This window comes from Mus musculus, chromosome 9 (assembly GCF_000001635.26).
Source record: "Mus musculus strain C57BL/6J chromosome 9, GRCm38.p6 C57BL/6J".
Lineage (NCBI taxonomy): Eukaryota > Metazoa > Chordata > Mammalia > Rodentia > Muridae > Mus > Mus musculus.
This window is the reverse complement of record NC_000075.6, coordinates 66,728,489-66,749,500: the sequence shown is the minus strand read 5'-3', so window position 1 is coordinate 66,749,500 and position 21,012 is coordinate 66,728,489. Positions and strand designations below refer to the sequence as shown.

Here is a 21,012-nt window from a genome sequence, read left to right as displayed (position 1 = left end):
TACAGAATACAGTACCATGCCTGGCTTTCATGTTATTTCTTCTAAGTGACCTTGTGATAAGGCTTCCTCAGGGGCTCTGGCTTCACTAGCTTTCCATATAAAGGATGGCCTACCACACAACTCACACCATCTTGGAATGGTTTGGAGAACAGAGTAGATGTCTATTTGTCTAAATTAACCAAGATCCTTATTGCTTGACGTTTGACCCTATGGTCTGCGTCTGCTTTTAATGTATTCGGACAAAATAAAAAATAGGTAAAAATTAATCCAGGACTGGGAGTTCCCTGGTAAGGGGCTTCAGAAAGACTCTTCTGTAATCCCCAGCCCTTAACCACTACTTCAAAGAGATTCCATACACAGAATCTGACAGTTAGGACCACCCTGATGCTTTGTCTTGAGTATTAGCAACCATGACCATCAGCCTTGGTCTGATGATTAGCTTAAGAGCAGAGAATGTAACAATTAGTAATATATATAGGCCAATGGGGGCTACATAGTAAGATTATGTCTCAAACGTGGGCGTGGGTGTGTGTGTGTGAGAGAGAGAGAGAGACAGAGACAGAGACAGAGACAGAGACAGAGACAGAGAGAGCATGCATGCGACTGTGGTGTCTGGGGAGGCCAGAAGAAGGCATCAGACCCCCTGGAGTTAGAGCTACAGGCAGCTATGAGCTCCCCACATGGATTCTGGGAATCAAGCTCGGGTTGTCTGTAAGAGCAGTACGCTCTCTTAATTGCTGAGCCGTCTCTCCGGCACCCTGGAAATATTTTTAAATGCACAAACTCTCCAAGCCGACATCGTAGCTGCCACTTTGTTCTCCTAGGGAGAAGCAGAAGCCTCAACATTGCAATTAACTTGCAAGAAATTGCAGTTCTTGAGCTCCAAGGAAGGAAGGGTCTACTCCGAAATGTGTGCGCCTCCAGTCACACCATTCCACCGGGGCAGAATCACAGCCCCTCCACACTCGTAAGAGACCTATAATTAGCTTGAGACGTTAAGCAGTTCAGCAGTTGGGAACGGAGGAGAGAATAGTTGTATCATTACTTACCACGGGATCTGCCGGCTGAGCAGCAGCGTTCATCTCCTCCTATTTATTTCCCTGTATGCGCTCAGAGCCACATCCCCAACTCACACCTCGGGGTGGAAGAACTCAGGACCCCTCACCATCCCACCCCATCACCTGCCTGTGGTACAGCAAGAACATTCTGCCTCTCTTCTCATTCTCTTTCAGCATTTTAGGTTAGAATCTCAAGGCGGCATGACACAGTGCTGCACCCACATCCCAAACCATTTTCAGAGAATCTCTAATCATCACAATGCCCTCCACCTCTTAATCTATGGGAAACTGCAAGAGTGGGTCTGGGTCCGTGTCCTTGTGTTCCTAAGTCCAGTGATGTGGGAAAGGCATTTGTAAGCAAGCGTGATGTGTGAAGACTGAGAAGCAAAGAGAAGCAGATACGATTAAGCAATGAGCTGCAGCAGCCAGGCAAGCTGTGAGGTCTTCATCTGCACAAGGGAAGGGGATGTCTAGATGCACCCCACCATGTCATCTGCAAGGCCAGCCTTCCCAACAGCATCATACAGTAAAAGAAACAGGCAAACTCAGCGTGGTCCAGCAGAGGAGCGGACAAGGACCTGGATAAGGGCAGGGGAGTGAGACCGTCCTGTTCTGTAGACAGAAGAGTGGAGACAAAGACTATGAAGGCTACTCTATCCCAGTGGCTGTGGAAGGGGGACCCAGTGCCAGGTCCTCTCTACCATACTGGCCATTCACTCACCTCGGCAGCAAAGTGCTTCCCACTCACGGTGTGTTCAGAGCCATGGGGGTCATTGCGGTTCCCCCAGTGCAAGTGCAGCTGCTCTGCTCTGTAGTGGTGAGGCTGGAGACCCTGGATGTACATGTCTGAGTTCAGATTCAGTCTCACTGTGAGGAACGGAGAAACAACCTTCAGGGCCCTGGCCAGATGAACCCTGCTAGAAAGCAGGCCTGCAGGCAGCCACTGCACAGGCACAGGTGGCTGCAGGACCACGGAGCAGACCTGAGCAATGATGCTTGCAGATGTGGCACCTGCCCTCTTTCCCTAGTGTAACTGTAGTGGCACCAACACCTTCATGGGTCTCCCTGCAAAGCACCAACTCTAAGCCAATGATGGATGTTTCTTTACTAATCAGTATATCGGGCTCCTGTCTGATACTAGAACCTTCAGTGAAGAACTTTTCCAATTGGAGAATTGCAATAATTGCTATTTAAGAAGCACTACTATACAAGAGACTCTGATATACCCAATCTGTAGTATATCAATAGGTCCCTCTTCCAAATGACAACTCAAGGTAGTTAAAATTCTTACCCAGTCTGATGACTCATTAGTATCTGTGATGACTAATCTTGATTGTCAATTTAATTACATCTGGAATCAACTAAAATGTAAGCGATTGAGCACTCTTGTGAGGATATGATTCCTGGCTAGATTGTTAGATTAGAAAGACTTCTTCCTAAACCTGGTGTGTGTGTGTGTGTGTGTGTGTGTGTGTGTGTGTGTGTGTGTGTGTGTGTGTTTAGCCAAATTGCTGGTGCCTTGAATAGTTTGTGATAACCCAGAATTCACCCTGGAAGCTTAGCCAATCTGCTCCCTCTCCCTCCCACAAGAGATGTAGTTTTGAGATGTGCTACCCACAAAGAATCACTGGAGCCAGGGCTTCCAACAACTCCCCTGCCTCCCTCCCCCCTACAGTAGATAGTAGGTCAGGCATGTCTTACACCCTCTTCCTAGCCCCTTCTCCTGGGTGCTTCAGAGGAGCTCCTCCTAGCCAGATGTCCAGGGAGTCAAAGGAGTCTCAGACCTGTCTTACCTGAATGGCCATCATTGGTCAGGTTCAACAGCTTTTCAACAGACACATTGTAACCTTGGAACTGGAGGGGTGCGAGGCTAGCATCATACTGAAGGATGTCGCTATGTAGGTCTATCGGGGACTGCAGGAGGCCTCCACACGATGGGTACTTCTTGGACCAGTTCTTTTCCCCAGCAGGACCTAGGAGAGACTCAAGCTCAGTTTTCCACAAGAAATTTTCTTTATCTTCTAATCTCTATTTACACAATGGTTTCTTATTACTTCTCTCCTTTATCTTTCCATAGACAACTGCAGTAGTCTATAAGAGGCAACTGTCTGCATTGCCCCCTGGCATCCGTGTGGACCTTATCTAAGAGTAGTGAAGAGTCAGAAGAAATACTCAATACCTTTGTTCATTATAACCGCCATGAGGAAGAAGGGTCAGTCCTAGTCTTAGAGGTAAACTATTCAAGTCCTGGAGATAGCATCTTACAGAATCAGGCCTAGAAAACGCCTTAATACCACCTGCCGTTCAAGTGCTGTAGAGGATGAAAGACTAGAGTAACTCAGCACAGAAACTAGAGCCCTCACCCAACCTCTACTTTATTCCCATGTTGACACAATGCATATCCTCCCTACATGAAAATTAGTGACATCCAACAATACACCATCAGACTGTTGAACACTTATTATGATCCAGGAATTACTCTAAGTCTTGAGGCCCCCAGGTTGAACACTAAGGGGACGTTATCCTAGTTGGGAAATTTTGATGAATCTTCTGAACCATGCCAGGTTGGTGAAATTGGTATCTGACTGACCATAGCTCAAGTAGGTCTTTGGGCTAATCGATTCACAGTGTGAGATTCCCGATAGGGAACCCTGGATACAGACTTATGATATCTATATCTAGAGTGCAGGATGCAATCCCAAAGGGATGATTGAAAAACATTAAGTAATTATAGGCCTGGGACCACAGAGCCAAACACAGCAGGGTTTTAACTTGAAGGAAGCCTGGTAATACTACAATCGAATTATTGTAATAAAAATGACAAGTCCTCAGTGAGGAGAAACAGGCTTAAAACTAAAAAGCATCAAGGCTCATGATCCTTGCTAAATATGGGCTAGCAGTTGCTCCTCTGTGAATGGAAATAAACATTCCATGGTCAGATAAAGCAGTGGTTCTCAACCTATGGGATGAAGCACTTTTGGGGTCACCTAAGACCATCAGAAAACATAGATTTTTACATTACCATTCATAACAGTAGCGAAATTACAGTTCTAAAGTAGCAATGAAACTAATGTTATGGTTGGGGCTCACCATAACACAAGGAACTGTACTAAAGGGTCTCAGCATTGGGAAGGTTGAGAACCACTGAAAACTGTGTGATTCTCACAGGGGAAAATCCTGAAAGAATGTAAATCTGTGTTTAAAAGATTATCTCCCATGGAAATTCAATGGATTTTCAGGCTACCAGCAAATATTTCCCTAAAAGAACTGAGATCCTGGGAGGTATAAGGAAGAAATTGTCTAAGCTGTGTTCCCTGTAGACTCGATTAGGAGTTAAAGCCACATTAGGTATTTGAGGGCACGAAAAATAAGTATATCAAAGACAGCAGAGTCAGTGTGGGCAAAGCCTTCAGGAGAAACAGAAGTGAGAACACTGGACGAGGAGTACCCAGAGAGCAAGACTGTCTCACTGCCTTGGTGAGTGGCCCCAGCCAGGTCATGTTCCCTGCTAGAGCTGCCATTAACCTAAGTAGACATGGCAGTGTTGGATACTGTATTCTGGAAGGTCCCTTCTGGCTCCTGAGATCCAAGATATAAGCAACTTCTCCCTCTGCACCAGGCTTGTTCATGCCCAGGCAGCTCCAATGCATCCTGCTGAGATACCCAGTGAAGAAGTGAAGGCACAGGATGCTGGCGTCCCTGGGCAGGCTGGGGTGTAGACACCACCTGCCCCAGTCCTGGCCTCTGTCCTTGGCACCAGTTACAGATCCGTATGGCAGCAGGGTCTAAAAGAACCCTTTCCATCCCTCCCCCTTCTTCTACCATCAACAGCATGGTTTGTTTCTCTTAGCAGTTTTGATCCTTTGAAAAATCTATAACATTGACACAGCCAAGGGGAGAAGATGGAAGTATCTTGTTACTGAGATAAATGAAGTGCCCCAAGGTAGACTAAGGCTTAAATATCAGTTACCTGGCGTGGATCACGAGGCTTTGGTGCCTTCTCTCTGGGTGTTTCTCTGGGAGATTTTGTGCATCTCTTTCCTCCCTCTCTCCCCCACATTCTCCCTGGAGGCAAGGAGTGCCTCGCTCTTCCCCGCATTTCCTACATTGCCTGGCACACGGCAGGTCCTCGCCTGTTCACTAATTCTCCCACCTGTTTCCGGCTTATTTTTCTCTAAGGGTACTTGATTACCCGTTTGAAGTCCCCACATGCTGTTTATCCCTTCAAAGAAGAATTAGAGCCAGTTATGTTGGTACATATCCAGAATCTTAGTGCTGCTTCATCCCCCCCTACTGTGTATGTGTGAGCACATGCTTGTGCATGCATGTGCTTGTGTGTGTGTGTGCGCGCGCATAGTTGTGTGGTCTGTGAGCTTCTGGGGCATCTCCTTTCTCTGCCTTCCATCTCAGGATAGGAGTGCTGGGATTACAGATGTGTGCCACCATATCATGCTCTCTACATGGGTCTCAGGATATGAACTTGGGTCCTCAGGCTTTCACAGTTAACACGTTTACCCACTGAGCCATCTTGCTGGTCCTCTGCAATCCTAGTACTTGTGAGGTGGATGCAAGAGGATCAAGAACCCAAAGCCATCCCTGGCTATATAGCAAGTTTGAGACTAGCTTGGCTAAATGAGACCCTGCCTTTAAAAAGAAAAAAAAAAAGAATATTTGCAAACGAGCTCGCATGTTCAGGTTCAGACTCTCTCCTTAGCTTTTGAGCTCATCTGTGTGAGGATTGGGTCTGGATGGCTGGGCCTACCTGCTGTAAAGGAAACCTGCTTTCCATCCTATACTGTGGGAGGTGGCCTGGTGACTGTGACTTCATAGGGTCCACAGACGACACCACCACCACCACCACCACCACAGGATGGCTCTTGCACAGCTGGGGACACTATCATACAGTCTCATGACTTCCTGGTTGAGAGAGAGAGAGATACATGGTTAGGTATCTACCCAACCAATATCAAATATTACAGTAAAGACTCTTGCCATTGTCCTCAGTTTCTGTCCAGCCTATGTGACTTTGTGACTTGCAGCCACAGTAATCCTAGGAGGGTTACTGAAGGCTATAATTTCTCAATAGAGTCTCGGCTTTCACAATCTTTTTTTTTTTTTTTTTTTTTTTAAACCTGAGACAATGTCTCATGTGTCTCAGGCTGACCTTGTACCTCTGGTCCTCTGCCCCTATCTTGCCAGTGCTGGGATTTCAGACATGCACCATCATGCCTGGTTTATGTGGTACTATGTATGGATCAACCATTCTACCAACTGAACTACACACCCAGCACTAGCTTTCAGACTCTTGCCAAGTGCTCTTTGCCAGAGAGCCTGCCTTACAAAGCAGCTCCTCTAAACACTTGCCTTTGCTCTAGGTTTCCATGGTACCTCTTCCATTGGTGGGCTCCCATCACCATCCTCCACCCCATGATCCAGAAAGAGACCATGTCTATCCCAAAGCTTGTTTTCCCAAGTAAAAGCAAGCCATTGTTTCTTTCCAGGTCATGAATTTCCCTACTGGTGGCAAACGAGTGGACAGATCTTTGTTTTGAAATATAACACTGCACTGCTCAAAGTGTGTCTTATGACTTCTTGACTGGGAATTGTGAGGCCCAGGGTACAGGACCCACATTATCTGAGGGTGTAGGGAAATTTTCAAACATATCCAACAGGAGAGAGAGATAAGCAAGGTGAACTCCACCTCACCCAGCTGTGAAGCTGTGACAGTTTATGAGTTATAGCCAGTCCTGTTTCATCTTCACTGTCTGCCTGGATAACTCTGAAACAAACCAGGTTAATCCCAACTGCACGTGTCTCGGTAAGCTTTTCTAAACCACAAGATCTCAAAGCAAAAGCTCAGTCCCATTGGTGCCCCTGCAGAGTTAGAATTTAATATTACCAAATCCAATCGGCATCCAGTTTTACAATCACATCATTTTTTTTCCCCAAGGAAGCCAAGTTGGGGCTTATGAGGAAATAGCGCTAACAGATTTATGTGTGGGTGTTAGGGGACAGCGAAGGGCACTTGGGAAAGGGCGAATTGAATACAGGTGCACACTTCCAGAGTGACTTGTATTTAAGTGTCTTAACATCAGCCCCAGATACAACATTGGTGGCTTCTGAAGTGACATTATTTAAAGGGTTTCTAGGAGGTTTTCCATCTTCTTTTAGTGAATGTGATCCCTGGGTGAGTTCTAAACGTGCTGGGTATTATAAGCTGATAGGATGAAACACAGAGGTCATAAAGGACTATGGAGTCTTTCCTAGATCTAAGTTACAAAGAAGTTCACACACGTTTTCACTATAAGCAGGGTTCATACTCGTGCTTCTAAGATTCTTGTAAGAAAGCTTATAAGAGTTACAGCTGGGTAAGGGTTAGGTTAAAGCCAAAGTTCATGAGCCAGTAAGATGGCTCTGTAGGGAAAGAGCTTGATGCACAAGGCTGATGACCTGAGTTTGATTCCTGGAACCCACGTAAAGAAGGAGGCAGAACTGACTACATTTTCCTGTGTGCCCCCCCCCCATCATACACCACATGATAATATTTTAAATCCAAAGGTCATATATGCTTAAGCTTTAAGGGTAATTTAAGTTTTTTAAGTTTTATATATCGTGCGTATATGCATACCTGCCCTGTGTGCACGGACATGGACATGCCACCCAGCACACGTGGAGTTAGTTCTCTCCTTCCACCATGGGGGTCCCAGGGAAGGGTAAGGGTTAGGTTAAAGCCAAAGTTCATGAGCCAGTAAGATGGCTCTGTAGGGAAAGAGCTTGATGCACAAGGCTGATGACCTGAGTTTGATTCCTGGAACCCACATAAAGAAGGAGGCAGAACTGACTACATTTTCCTGTGTGCCCCCCCCATCATACACCACATGATAATATTTTAAATCCAAAGGTCATATATGCTTAAGCTTTAAGGGTAATTTAAGTTTTTTAAGTTTTATATATCGTGCATATATGCATACCTGCCCTGTGTGCACGGACATGGACATGCCACCCACACACGTGGAGTCAGTTCTCTCCTTCCACCATGGGGGTCCCAGGGACTGCACTCAGGTCAGCAGGCTTGTTAGCAAGTGCCTTTACCCTCCAAGCCATCTCACGAGTTCCTTATTGCTTCTTACCATTCTCTTAGATTATTATTATCATCATTATTATGATATTATTTGCAGTACTGGTGATTAAACCGATGGCCACATGCATGCAAGTCAAGTTCACTTACAACAGAGCTACAGCCCTTAGCCTCTGCTGTTTTAACGTCTTTATTTGCAGTATCTATAGAAAAGAGAATATGTCTCCACGTCTGCAGTGAATCCTAGTTATGCCAAAATTCTTGGCTCTTAGCTGAAGAAAGTGTCAACCAGTCTACAGAGTAAGGGGATTTCCCCCCCATTCTTATGACCTCTCAATTTCCCCATCTTCCTATCCAGTCTCAATTTCCCCCTCTTGAGATTTTGGCTCCTTATTTTTATGGCTCGATGATGATATAAGAGTTTGGAAACTTCTTCACTATTGAACAGGAATGCATCCTGCTAGATCCTGCCTATCCAGGATTAAAGTTTAGACTTGCCTTCCCTGAGGGAGAGGACATGAGAGGGTCTCAGCCTGGAGGATCTTCATTCTATGAAGGAACTCAGTAATGCTTCAGTGTCATCTCAGGTGGGCCCCTACCAGAGATGGCAGTGGGAGACAGAGACACCTTCTACATCCTGTAGGAGCCTGAGCTTTTTAAAAGACATCTACTCCAGCGAAACTAGGGTTTTTGACTGTACAGAATAAAGTAATTTCAGCATGAGTCAGGATGAAGCAAAGTTGGAGTTGACAATGGGACAGTTTTAATAGATAATCAAAGCATGGGTGTTAAAGAGAGGATGCACATATCCTAGACGTTGGTGCAAACTTCTTGGTAGAGTTACAAGTTTATAAGATTTTGTTTGTATGTTTGTAACTTTTAGTATTCAATAGGGTCCACAGATTGCAGCAATCATGTTGGACCCAGATCACAGTTTGATCGTTTAGTGTCTTGTCAGAGAACACCTGGGCCTAACTCCTCCAACATTCAAAACCTCAGGCAAGTGAGCCCTGCATCCTCTGCCCTCAGCCAAGTGTGCCCTGTGTCTTCTGCTCCCAGTTAGTTGAGTCACAACTTTCCATGGCTGCCTCCTCCATCTCAGGCTAGACCCTCACCATGCCATCCTGCAAGGGCCCTCCACAGGCTGCCCAGTCTCCACCTTCTTGTCATGATGCCAGGTTCCCTCACCAGCTTTAATCAGACCAATTCCATTCTCCCGCTGTAACCAGACTGAGCTAGTGGTGCCTTGCTTCTGTGGCTGGTCCTTCCAAATACTTTCTGATCCCCAACATGCCCCCCCGCCCTGCTCCCCACTAAGACAAAGCAGAAACTAGCTGTTTTTCAAAGTTTTAAAATGCCCTATCCTGTCCAGGTTTTCAAAGCCATTGCTTTTTCCAGGAACAAATTTCTTTCTCCTGTATGCAACCTTCCTTCCCTGATCTCTTTTGCCATCTGCATGGATGCATATTCGAGTCTCCCCATTAAGGAACCGAACACCTTCTTTTCCCATCCTTTGTGGGCTGAATTTCAAAAATGAGCTTAAGAGACCGTTTACCATGTCTATGATTTGTAACTACCATTACGTGTTCATAGGGAATGGCCTTCAAAGGTCTGAGACTGTGGAGAGAGCTGTAGTCTGGAGATAGCCTCAGGCTACTCAGGTGCAGGAAGGGTTGAGTCACTGCCCGTGTGGGAACCTCTAAGCTGGCTAAGTTCAGCCATAGAAAAGCAGACACTGGCTTTGGCAAAATTCGGACTGGGTTTTGAAACACCGATGAGTTTTGAAAAGGTGCAGATTTCCAGCACCTAGATAATGAAAAGCCCAACCAGACATTCTGAGATCCTGTAGGCTGCAAAGGTGATGGGAGAGGAGGATCCACTGTGGGAAACAGTCTGAATGTCTGGCACTCTGAGATGGACACAGCCAGAGCAAACCAGCCATCTTAAAAACAAAGATGTGATTTCTAACCCTGTACTCATCCCTACCTATTTAAAGAAGTATAGATAGATAGATAGATAGATAGATAGATAGATAGAGATAGAGATATATAAAATTGTATCTTTGCTTTCTTTTCCTTTGTTTAGTTTTGTTTTATTTGAGACAGGATCTCACTAACCTTGGTTGGCCTAGCACTCAAAATTTACATAAAAATTAACCTTGGCTGGTCTAAAACTTGGGCCAGGCTTCCAGTGTCTGACTCCAGTGTTGGGTTCACAGGTCATGCACAACTACATTCAACTCGTACGTCTTTTGTTTGTTTGTTTTTTGTTTTGTTTTGTTTTTCATGACAGGGTTTCTCTGTGTAGCCCTGGCTGTCCTGGAACTCACTTTGTAGACCAGGCTGGCCTCAAACTCAGAAATCCGCCTGCCTGTGCCTCCCAAGTGCTGGGATTAAAGGCGTGCGCCACCACACCCGGCTTCAACTCGTATGTCTTAATTTGAATTTTGATTACAGAAAAATTTAAGCATTAACAAAATTAAAAACACAGTATGGGCTGGAGATGAAGCAACATGTCTGATATTTATGTATCATTAAAGATAAGGGTTCTTTAAACCATAAGCTCATTTCCAATGTAAAATCTGTTTATAACTCATTAGTATAACTAAATACCCAGCGAGTTTTCAGCTTTCTTTGTTCATCTCAGAGCGGTTTTAAGAGCTTGTTTGTATCCTCAGTGCATCTAGGCACACAGCGTGTAGACGCACCGTTGCTCTGAGCAAATAATTCATACAAGGGATTGAAGGATGCCTTTATAACCTGTTTGCAGACATGATGTCTGGGTAAAAAAATGTCTGGGCTAAGTAATTTCTTGTGTTTATATACCTGATACATCCACGTTATAGCATATATCATAATAATAATAATAAAGCATGAACCATGTAATTACCCATAAGGCTTGTTTACGGTTTCTTACTGGCTGTCCTATGTTCTCAAGATTAATAACAATTTTTTATGATTTTTAATTATGTGTATATGTGTGGGGGTGTGGGTATGTGCGTGTGAGTCCAGTGCTCACAGAGGCCAGAGGAAGAAGCTGGATCCCTTGAAACTGGACTGTCTACAAAAACAGATCAGAACTTGCCTTTGTGGCAAAGTTGACATTCTAGATGTTGGTGACATTTTGCCAACCAACGGTCATATTTCCCACACTGTGAAAATGTGTAGGTTTTGGTTAGTCCCTCAAGGCTGTGGCTAGGTTGTTATATTCGGAGATCTGGGAAGAATAAAACCATGCCTCGTCCTAGTACACAAATGTGCACACAAATGATTGGTGACTGTGGACCAACCACAAACGCATGCTAAACAAGACAGATTGTAGTGACAATAACAACAGAGGGTTCCGAGGCCGGGATGGAAGCTCATTTGGAAAAGTGCCTGTCCTGCAGGCATGAGCACACGAGTGTGATCCTCAGCACCCATGTAAGCTGCTGCGTAGGCGTGTACTTGCAGTCACAGTGCTGGAGAGGCCGAGACAGGAGGCTCCCCAGAGCACATTAGCCAACCAGCTTTGCCTAAAACTGGCAAGCCCTGGGTCCTAGTGAGAGACTATCTATCAAAAACAAGAGGGACAGCTCTTGAGGAACAGCACTCAGGGTCAATCTCTGGCCTACACACACACGCACACGCACACGTACACGCACACCTGAGTAGCCATAGTCAATGAAGGAGAAAAATCTCTAATTAATATCCTTTGAACTGCTATTTAATTTTGAAGTGAATTTATTCATTTCTTCACAAAGGTGCCTTTCTGTATGCTGGGCACTAGACTCGGTGTTGATATGAAAGCAGGTTTACTTCCCGTCCTTGTAGAGTTACATTCCAGGGGTCAAGACCAATAATGAGTCACAAATAAGCAACCCCTACACAGGTCAAATCACCATAGTCTGCCATTGGCGCTATGAAGGAAATGAACAAGGGCTGTGGTGGAAGAAACGGAGAGACCTCACTCCATCTCTGGTATAGGCATCCTTCCTGAAGGAGATGCCATCCGAGTAGAGACTTAAGAGATGAGATGAAATGACCCATGAACAAAGATGGAGGACCAGCCTTCCAGACGGAGAGCTTGAGGAGCCTACAGGCCTGCTAAAGCTGATAGGTGGTGCATGCCAGATGTACAGGAGACCTGCACTCAGAGAGGACCTGGGGCCCACTAGGTTTCTTGCCAAGGAAGAAGCTGCTCTGTGGGGAGGTTGAGCAGGAGTCCTTTGATGCCAACTAGTGTATGGTCTTTCACAGGTTGAAGAAGTCTTCCCCTCAGGCGGCTGGTACCCGCTTCTATATGGAGAGGCTATCCATTCCTCCTGAGCCTGTGGCTGGAACCACAGAAAATGCAGCTAAGCCCCCAGAATCCCATCCAGAAGGGAAGGATCCCTCTAAAACCAACTCGAAAGCACGTATCTCCAGGATGTAGTTTGGATATAGAAGCACACTTTCAAAATATATCTAAAGTACATTTAAGTTGCTGGAGTTCCTTTCAGAAGTTATTAAGAAAATATGGCTTCTCACAACAAATCTAGGAACACTTGGCTGGACTTGGCCTGCTTCCCTGTCTACCAAGTGGTCAGACACAAGCATGAAGGCAAGATCCAGCCAGAGAGAAGGAAGCTGCCAGGTTAATAATTGATGGCTGAGGCCTTCTGGTTGTGTTATTTACTAACAGAGGTCAAGGAATCACACTGGCATGGAGACTTTTTCTTTGTTAATGTTAGAGATGAATCAGGCCTTGGCTTGGACAGAGAGCAAAGGCTACCGGGCCAGGGCGACTCCTTACTTATAAATGTTGAAGGGGGCTGCCCCAGCAGGCCACTCTTTCCCTTGGATTTTACATTATAGACCAATTAAAATAGACAGAATTTTCTAAAGATGCCTAAGTCATCCTTTGTTTTGATTTTATCTTCATTGTGTCAGTTTTAAATTGTGTCGACTTAACAGGCAGAATCAGCTTGGGACTTGTAAAGTGCACCCCAGGTCTTTCTGCCATCATTTCTGTTCCTACCATGGTGGGAGGGGCTGATGGTACAGATTGGGAGGGTGAAGCTGGGATTGCCAATCAGTTCTGCTAGCCACTGCAAGCGTCTTTCTCCTGCTCTTCCACACATCCTCCCGCCCGCCTATAAGCTTCTGCAATATTCCTTTCCAGTATTGCTGGGGTAAGGGACAAAGGGCTCCATAGTCACACTCTGACCTCAAGGCTTTTGTCAGGTTCTTTCAGAAGCTCTGTATCACTATACAGAAGGGTGGGGTTTCCAAGATGCCAAAGGTGAATTATCTATTTGCTTTTGCTTCTCTGTCTTAGCCACCTCTTGGCAGGCCCTGAGGAGCTGCTGTCTTAGAGCCTTTTGATCACAGAGAAGCCATAGCAACTCCCTGCTCTCACCTTTCCTTTTTATTCCAGCGGTGCAGGGCCCTCTGCACTCTTCATTTCTTCAGCAACTACTCTTAGCAAAAGAATGCTGGCCTTTCTACCCCAATAATCAAGAGCTACCTAAACTACTCCTCAGAGAAACATCTTCATCATCATCATTGCCACTACCACCACCACCATCATCATCATCTTCTTCTCCTGCCTAGAGCTCCTTCAAAATGTATATTCTAACTGGGGATGTAGCTCAGTTGTCAGAGCAGTTGCCTAGCATACAAGATGCCCCAGATTCCATTCTCAGCACCAAATAAAGTATAGTGGAACATATTAGTAATTCCAGCTCTCAGGAGGTAGAGCCAAGAGGATCTAAAGTTCAAGGTTACCTTGAGCTACAAGGCAAGGATATAAGAAAAGCCAGAAAACAATGCAGGCTCTCAGGCCCCATCTAGACCTACTGAACCAGACTCTGGAGGTGGGCTTAGGGCCTGTTACTGAATATCACCTCCCCAAATGATCCTGGTGCTTGCCAAGAACTAAGACAAGCTTCACTAGGTGGCAGCTAGTTTTATACGTGTATGTGTGATTCCTGAAAAAGAGCCCAGACATTCTGAAATTCTCAAACAGATCTTGAATATAGAAACTATAATAGCTACAAACTAGTGCAAATTGCTAGCATGGTGCTAGCCTACCCTGATGATGAAACAAGCAGCTGCCTGTGCAAGCCCAATGCACGATGTTCTTGCTGGTTTTCTTTGACTCATTGACTGTGTGGGAAACTGCTGAATCCACAGCACACTGTGGCCACTAGCCTGGCCAGACAACAATATTATTCATAAAACCAAATGGTGGAAATAATCCATATCTATCAACAGAGAAATGAATATGCAAAACTGTGGCATAGACATACAGTGGAATATTACCCAGCCATAAAGGACTCATCTTATTCCAAGAACCTAACCCACAGGATGCCTGAGGGCTTGGGTATGCCTCTGTATTTTCACAACAGCCATCACAGAGCCAAACACACAACAGAGGCTTCTAGACTTTTACTCAAAGATTGGCTCACATGGTCTAGACTCAGAAGAGTGGTCACCATGCCTAAATGGGAGCTTCTTACAACGCAGCGTTTTTGACACTGCAGTTTGGAGATGAACCTTGAACTCTGCATGTCCAACACCCCCCACCCTCCGCCCCCGAAGTGCTGATGTGGCTGGGCTGGGCCCCACATTTGTCAACCACTGTGCTAAAGCGTTATTTCTCAACCTTTGCCACACAGAGGAATCTCTGTGAGCTTCCAATCCTGCCTGGCCCTGCCTATGAGGTTTTGCTTAACTGGTCTTGAGCTGCCCCAGAGATCCTAATATTTAGCTGAAGTTGAGAAGAGCTGGTGGAGGCCCTCGTCTGATCAAAGGCCCTTGTCTGATTGGAGCCAGGGCTGTGTTTTTCTCTTGGGTCAAGGCAAGGTTGCTGTTTTGTTTTATAGCAACAACTAAAAAGAAATTTTGAGAGAAGGTCTCATATAGCCCAGGCTAGCCTCAAACTCCCATGTAGTTTAAGAATGACCTCGAGGGCTGGAGAGATAGCTCAGCTATTGAGAGCACTGGCTGCTCTTCCAGAGGACTCATGTTCAATTCCCAGCACCCCCATGGCAGCTCACTGCTGTCTGTAATTCCAACTCTAGAGAATCCAACACTCCCATGCAGGCAAAACACCAATGCACTAAAGATAAATAAAGTTTAAACAATGACCTTGAGTTTCTGGATTCAGAGTCCATGGTGCTCAAAGTCACATAGAATCCACTGATTTTGAACTTCTGATGATCCTACTTGTGCCTCTGGAGTGCTGGATTATAGACATGTAAAACTACCTTAGGTTTTATGTGGTTCTGGGGACTGAACCCAGGACTTCATGCATGCCAGGCAAGCATTCCCCAAACAGTCAATGGTTTCTACCCATTCTCCCTCCTTCCAGCCCCTGGTGACCACAAATCCACTTTCCCTCTATATGGAGTTGCCTATTCTGTATTTAATGTAGAGTCAGTCACATGGTATCCGGTCCCAGAGGGGCTTCATTTATCATCATGTTTCCAAGGCTTGTCCCTTGAGCATGCGTTCAGTCCACTCCTTTTTACAGCTGAGAACCATGTCACTCTGTTTATATGCTACAATTTGCTTATCCATTCATAAGGTTGATCTTGTTATAATTTAAGTATTTGACTCTAGGTAAGTTGCTTTTGTCCTTTCATGTGAAGTAGTTGCTGGCTAAAAGGAGACAAGCTGTGACTGGACCCGGGGAGCAGTTAGTAGGAAAAGGCTGGGGGGTCAAGAAGGCTATCACTCATAGCAAGCTCCCGGGTAGAAAGAGAAAACCTGAAATATCAGGAGCTACAAAGGATAGAACAGTGTTCCTGGCAAGGAAAGGAGACCCGTGGGAGAGCAAACACTGTGGGCGGAGGCAGCCTCCCTGGCTGGCTGCTTCCCTGGCAGAGACACTTGTAAATGTCACAGGTGCTTCTCCTCAGGGGTGCAGCTGCCTGCCTGCTGACAGAAGCACTCGCTCTGCCTCTCCCTCTTCCTCCCCCTTCTCAGGGGCTCATCTGTTATATACCAGAGGCTGGGAGGGGGCTATAGCTTGGCTGGCATTTGCGTAGGAGTTCCAGGAAAATCAGACTATCTAAATTGAATGTCGCTCTGGACTGGTGACTAGTTGTGGACTTTCCATGTCTGTGCACTGGGTGAGAATCTCCCCTTTGCTCTGGTCCGGCTTTGCTCTGCTCTGAATGCAACAAGAACCGTCTGCCTACTCCCTTCTGCATCTTCCCCTGCTGTTCAGACCTTGGCCGCTCACTCTGCTCAAGCCCCTGTCCACAGACCACTGAATTCAAATGCTCTTTCTTCTGCCGTCATTTTCCTCACAGGCTTCACCCTTGCCGTGCTCTGTCTTACCGCCCCTGCTCCTTTTCTGTCTCTTCCTGTTTTATGTCATAAGACAAGATGTCACTGTGTGGTCCAGCTTGGCCCTAAACTCTTCATCCCCTGCCTCTGCCTCCCAAGTGCTGAGATCACAGGCATGCGTCATTCTCAGCAGCCACGCAGCTCCAGCTGTTTCTAAAACTTCTCACTGTTTTCAGGACATGGCGTTGTCTGAGTTGTCACCTCAGATCTCTAGTTTCTCTGAATCTCTGTGAGGTGGCCTGCCTCTTGATTTTGGTTATGAATCTCGCCTTTAGTGGCTGAGCCATCTCTTCAGCCCCAGGCTGCCTGTCTCTTAATGTGAGCTCCCTGGCTTTTCTTCTTATGCTCACCTCTGGGTTGATCTAGACCCTTCTTATACCATGTTACTCCCAGGGATCAAATTCAGGCTGAGCCATCTTGCTGCAATATCTGTTTTCATGTCTACTTCTCTTTAACTATCAATCCACTTTGGGCAAGGCTCTGGCTCTGCCCTCCTATATGCCACCAAATGGTCAGCCCCACCCCCCCCACCCCGGAAATTGGTATCAACTGGGGGAAGGATAAATGAGTCAGTGAACATGCAAGTATCCAAATACTCCCTCTGAAGTACAGTTGGATATGAAAATGAAGAAGCTAACAAGCTGGCACGGGGTGTTGGATTCATAAGCATGTTTATATCCTAGGGCGGCCTTCCTGGTACTGTAGGAGGGGACCTTTTGAAAACGCTTCTGGGCTAGGGAGTTGGCTCAGTCAGTATCACGCTTGCCATTCGATCATGAGGACCTGAGTTCAGATCCCTACAGCCAACATAAATGTCAGGCTCACTGATGCCCCAGTCCTGAGTTGGGGCTGACGGGCAGCTCCCTGGAATTTCTTGGCCAGTCGGGCTAGCTGAATCTGTAAGCTCCAAGTTTAGTAAGAGACTCTGTCTCAGATAGATAGATAGATAGATAGATAGATAGATAGATAGATAGATTACATAGATGGATGGATGAATGAATGTATACATACATACATACATACATAGAAAGTGATAGAGAAAAACACCCAGTGTTAATCTCTGACTTACACACTTACATACAAGTAGGTCAACACACACACACACACACACACACACACACACACACACACACACAAAACTCTTCTCTTAGCTGAAGCTGTATCTCATGAAAGAGTACTTGTATAGGATACACAAGGCATTGAGGCCAATTCCTTGCCTAAGAGAAGAGAAGGAAGGGAAGAGGAAGTGAAGGGGAGGGGGAAGGAGCATCTTAGTAACACAGGGGGCAGAAGCTATCCAGGTTCTCCAGCAATGTTGAACGTCAGCTGTAGAGTCCAGCCGAGCCCCAGTACTCTACTGAATGAAGCAACAGGACCCATCAGACACACGCACAGTGTCTACGTGCCCTTGCATTGTACAGAACCCTGCTTTCCTAAGCATGAACTTCATCTGCTCTGGACCCAGTTTTGTTGCTTCACCTGTGGAGTTATTTTAGACTAAGCCAGGTGATTTTCGGTCGGAGCAATTTGCCCCTCGGGGAACATTTGGCAATGTGTAGAGATATTGTTGGTTATCACAAGTAGGGGCATGCTGTCAGCATCTGCTGGACAGAAGCCAGACATTCTGGGAAGCATCTTGCAAGGCACAGAACCACTCTATGACAAAAATCCCACGACAAAGCTCAGTCATGCAAAATCTCAGAAGCCCTGGACTAGAGGATTATTCTTGTCCCTTCAGGGCACAGGGAAGAAGCGACCAAATAACACTCACAGTGAAGGGAGTGGTTGCTCTCACTGTCAGTCATCATGGGCAGAAATGTGGAGTAGGGGGCTGGCTTTAGGGATGAGAAGACATAGGCACAGGGACTGCAGCCTACGAAGGCAAGGCTGATACCTATGAGGCTGACACTGTCCCTGCCATCTGAAAAGACAGGACACTGAGGTCATCCTCAGGGAACACTGACAACCTGTGTTTATTCTAGATTCCCCTCCACACCTTTGCTTTTCTTTTCTTTTGAGAGAGAGGTAGGGGTAGAGGGGGCAGAGGGACAAGGAGAGGGGGAGGGAAGGGGAGGGAGAGGGAGAGAGGGAGGAAGGAAGAGAGAGAGAGAGCAAGAGAGCACATGTATGCACGTCATGGTTTGAGTAGGGATATCAGAAGACAATTTGCAGGAGTTAGTTTTCTATTTAAATTTTCTTAAACTCCAAGACCTACTGGGTTTAGAGTTCTTTCAACAAAGTCATGATTCACTGAGCACTGAATATGCCCCAGGCAACCCTTTGATAAGGCATTGACTAAGTTTTCCTACAAAAAAGCCAGATCAGAGGGATTTCCAGCTTTACAGGTTACACAGTCTCTGTCGAAAGTCAGTTCTGCTGTTGTGGCAGAAAAGCAACCTCGGAGAAAAGGCAGGCAAAAGACCAAAGCATGCTCTTGTGCAACTTAATTCACAAGAACAGTGGAGGGCTGGACCACAGTTCTGAGTTATTTCTATTTGCAAAGCTACCCTATGGCATAGGTACCATGTTCTCATTTAGTGGACAAGGTAAATGAGCTCAGAAAGATGGAATAACATGGTATGCTGGATAGTTTTATGTCCATGTGACATAAGCTAAAGTCATTTGAAAGTATGGAACCTCAATCAAGAAAATGCCTCTGTTAAGATCCAGCTATATGGCATTTTCTTAATTACTGATTAATGAGGGGAGGATGGTGCCATCCCTGGACTGCTGGTTCTGGGTTCTGTAAAAAAAGAAGACTGAGCAAACCATGAAGAGCAAGATAGTATAGACAGAAAGTCTCCTGACTTCCTTCAATGACAATCAATGATATGGAAGTGTAAACCAAAGGGCCAAAGAAACCCTTTCCTCCCCTACTCCCCTACTTGCTTTTTTTTTTTTTTTCTAAAGATTTATTTATTTATTATATGTAAGTACACTGTAGCTGTCTTCAGACACTCCAGAAGAGGGAGTCAGATCTTGTTACGGATGGTTGTGAGCCACCATGTGGTTGCTGGGATTTGAACTCTGGACCTTCGGAAGAGCAGTCGGGTGCTCTAACCCACTGAGCCATCTCACCAGCCCCCCTACTTGCTTTTTGGTGATGGTCTTTCATCATAGCCACAAGGCCCTTAACTGAGACATATGGCTACTGGCATGGCCAGTTACTAACAAGGCTGATCTGGGAACTGTGGAAGCCCTTGTTCTCACCGTAGCAACCTCTCAACACAAGGGACAGGGGTCAGAGGTGGCTAGGAGGTAAAGCCTACTGGATCAATGAGAGCTGGTGGGGAAAAAGGAGTGGAGGGGGTTGTGACATCATAAAACATCCCCTTTACCAGTCCCTGGAGAACCCAGAAATGAGAAGAAGTGGGGATTGTATCAGAAGACATCAGCTTTGGCTGGGCTGCAGCTAGGTTAGTAGAGTGCTATCTCGCTCACAGGAAGCCCTGTATTCAGTCCCTAGCACCACAAAAAAACCAGATGCAATGGCACACACCAGTGATCTCAAGACTTAGGAAGTCAAGACAAGAAGATCAGGAGTTCAAGGTCATCCTTGACTGCCCAGCCTGTTAAAGGACCTGGACTACTACTTCAGACAAACAAACAAACAAACAAACAAGAACTTTCTGCCCTTCCCTAGAGTGAAGTTGGAGCTAAGGTGAAGTTGTATTGGCCTCTGAATGCTGATCGAGAGTTTAGTAGCTTTCACAAAAGGAAAGTTCTTTCTGATCGATAACCTATAGCTCTCGTGCGTGTGTGTGTGTGTGTGTGTGTGTGTGTGTGTGTGTGTGTGTGACTACTCCCTTCATTTTCCCTTTATGGAAAAAAAATGACATTTTGCCAGTTCTCATCCTTAATGATGTTCCATTATAGACTACTTCCAACAGTCTTTTCCAAAGGTTTGAAGCACAACGAGGAAACCAAAGACTTTGAAACCATCTCCCCAAGCTGCCAGTACAGCTGTGAGACCTTGGGTACCTTTCTTTGGTTCTCAGAGCTTTGCTCGAAGGATGCAGGGGGCAGCAGCCATCTCACAGGGCAGCCGTGAGGCGCTGGTGTCCTTTCTGGACAGTCTAAACAAGGTGAACTATTTTATTGGAATGCAGGTCGTTCAGAGCTGAAGCATCTCGGTCCCTTCCCAGCTTCAGGGCCTGCTTTCCAACTTTTCACAGTAGTGTCTCCCGTTTACTTCACCTAAAACACATCATGTTTTCTGTCCAGTGCACAGTGGCATTGTATTTCACTCAGACTGGTGTCTCCTTTGAAACCCTACCACCCTCGATCAGGTGTCACGGTCTTCTTAGAGCCTTTTCTGAATCCCACAGCTGTGTCCGTAGATGGATGCTTCCTCAGTTTCCCACCACTGACCTCTGGAGCCAGCCACGGAGTAACTCACCTCCTGGGCCTGCATGGTCCCTCACTGACACGTTACCACTCACAGGACGGTACACAGCAGGTCACCAGCGACCACTGAGGGAAAGGTCTTCATCAACGGTCACCAAGTTCATGTTTAGACCGTCCACAAATGACACCAAATGTCTCACAGCTGCCCTGT

General features: G+C 46.0%; 1 protein-coding gene across 3 annotated transcripts in view; it reads right to left on the bottom strand.

Annotated features, from left to right (window-relative positions):
- Car12 (carbonic anhydrase 12) overlaps positions 1 to 21,012 on the bottom strand; it is a 54,550-nt gene that overhangs the window by 17,345 nt on the left and 16,193 nt on the right. For all 3 annotated transcript variants that reach the window (XM_006511548.4, NM_178396.5, NM_001306148.1), the window contains exons 3-4: positions 2,852 to 3,031; positions 1,780 to 1,925 (exon numbers count right to left, since the gene is read on the bottom strand). In XM_006511548.4, coding sequence (XP_006511611.1) covers positions 1,780 to 1,925; positions 2,852 to 3,031 — 326 coding nt within the window. The remainder of the gene's footprint in view (positions 1 to 1,779; positions 1,926 to 2,851; positions 3,032 to 21,012) is intronic.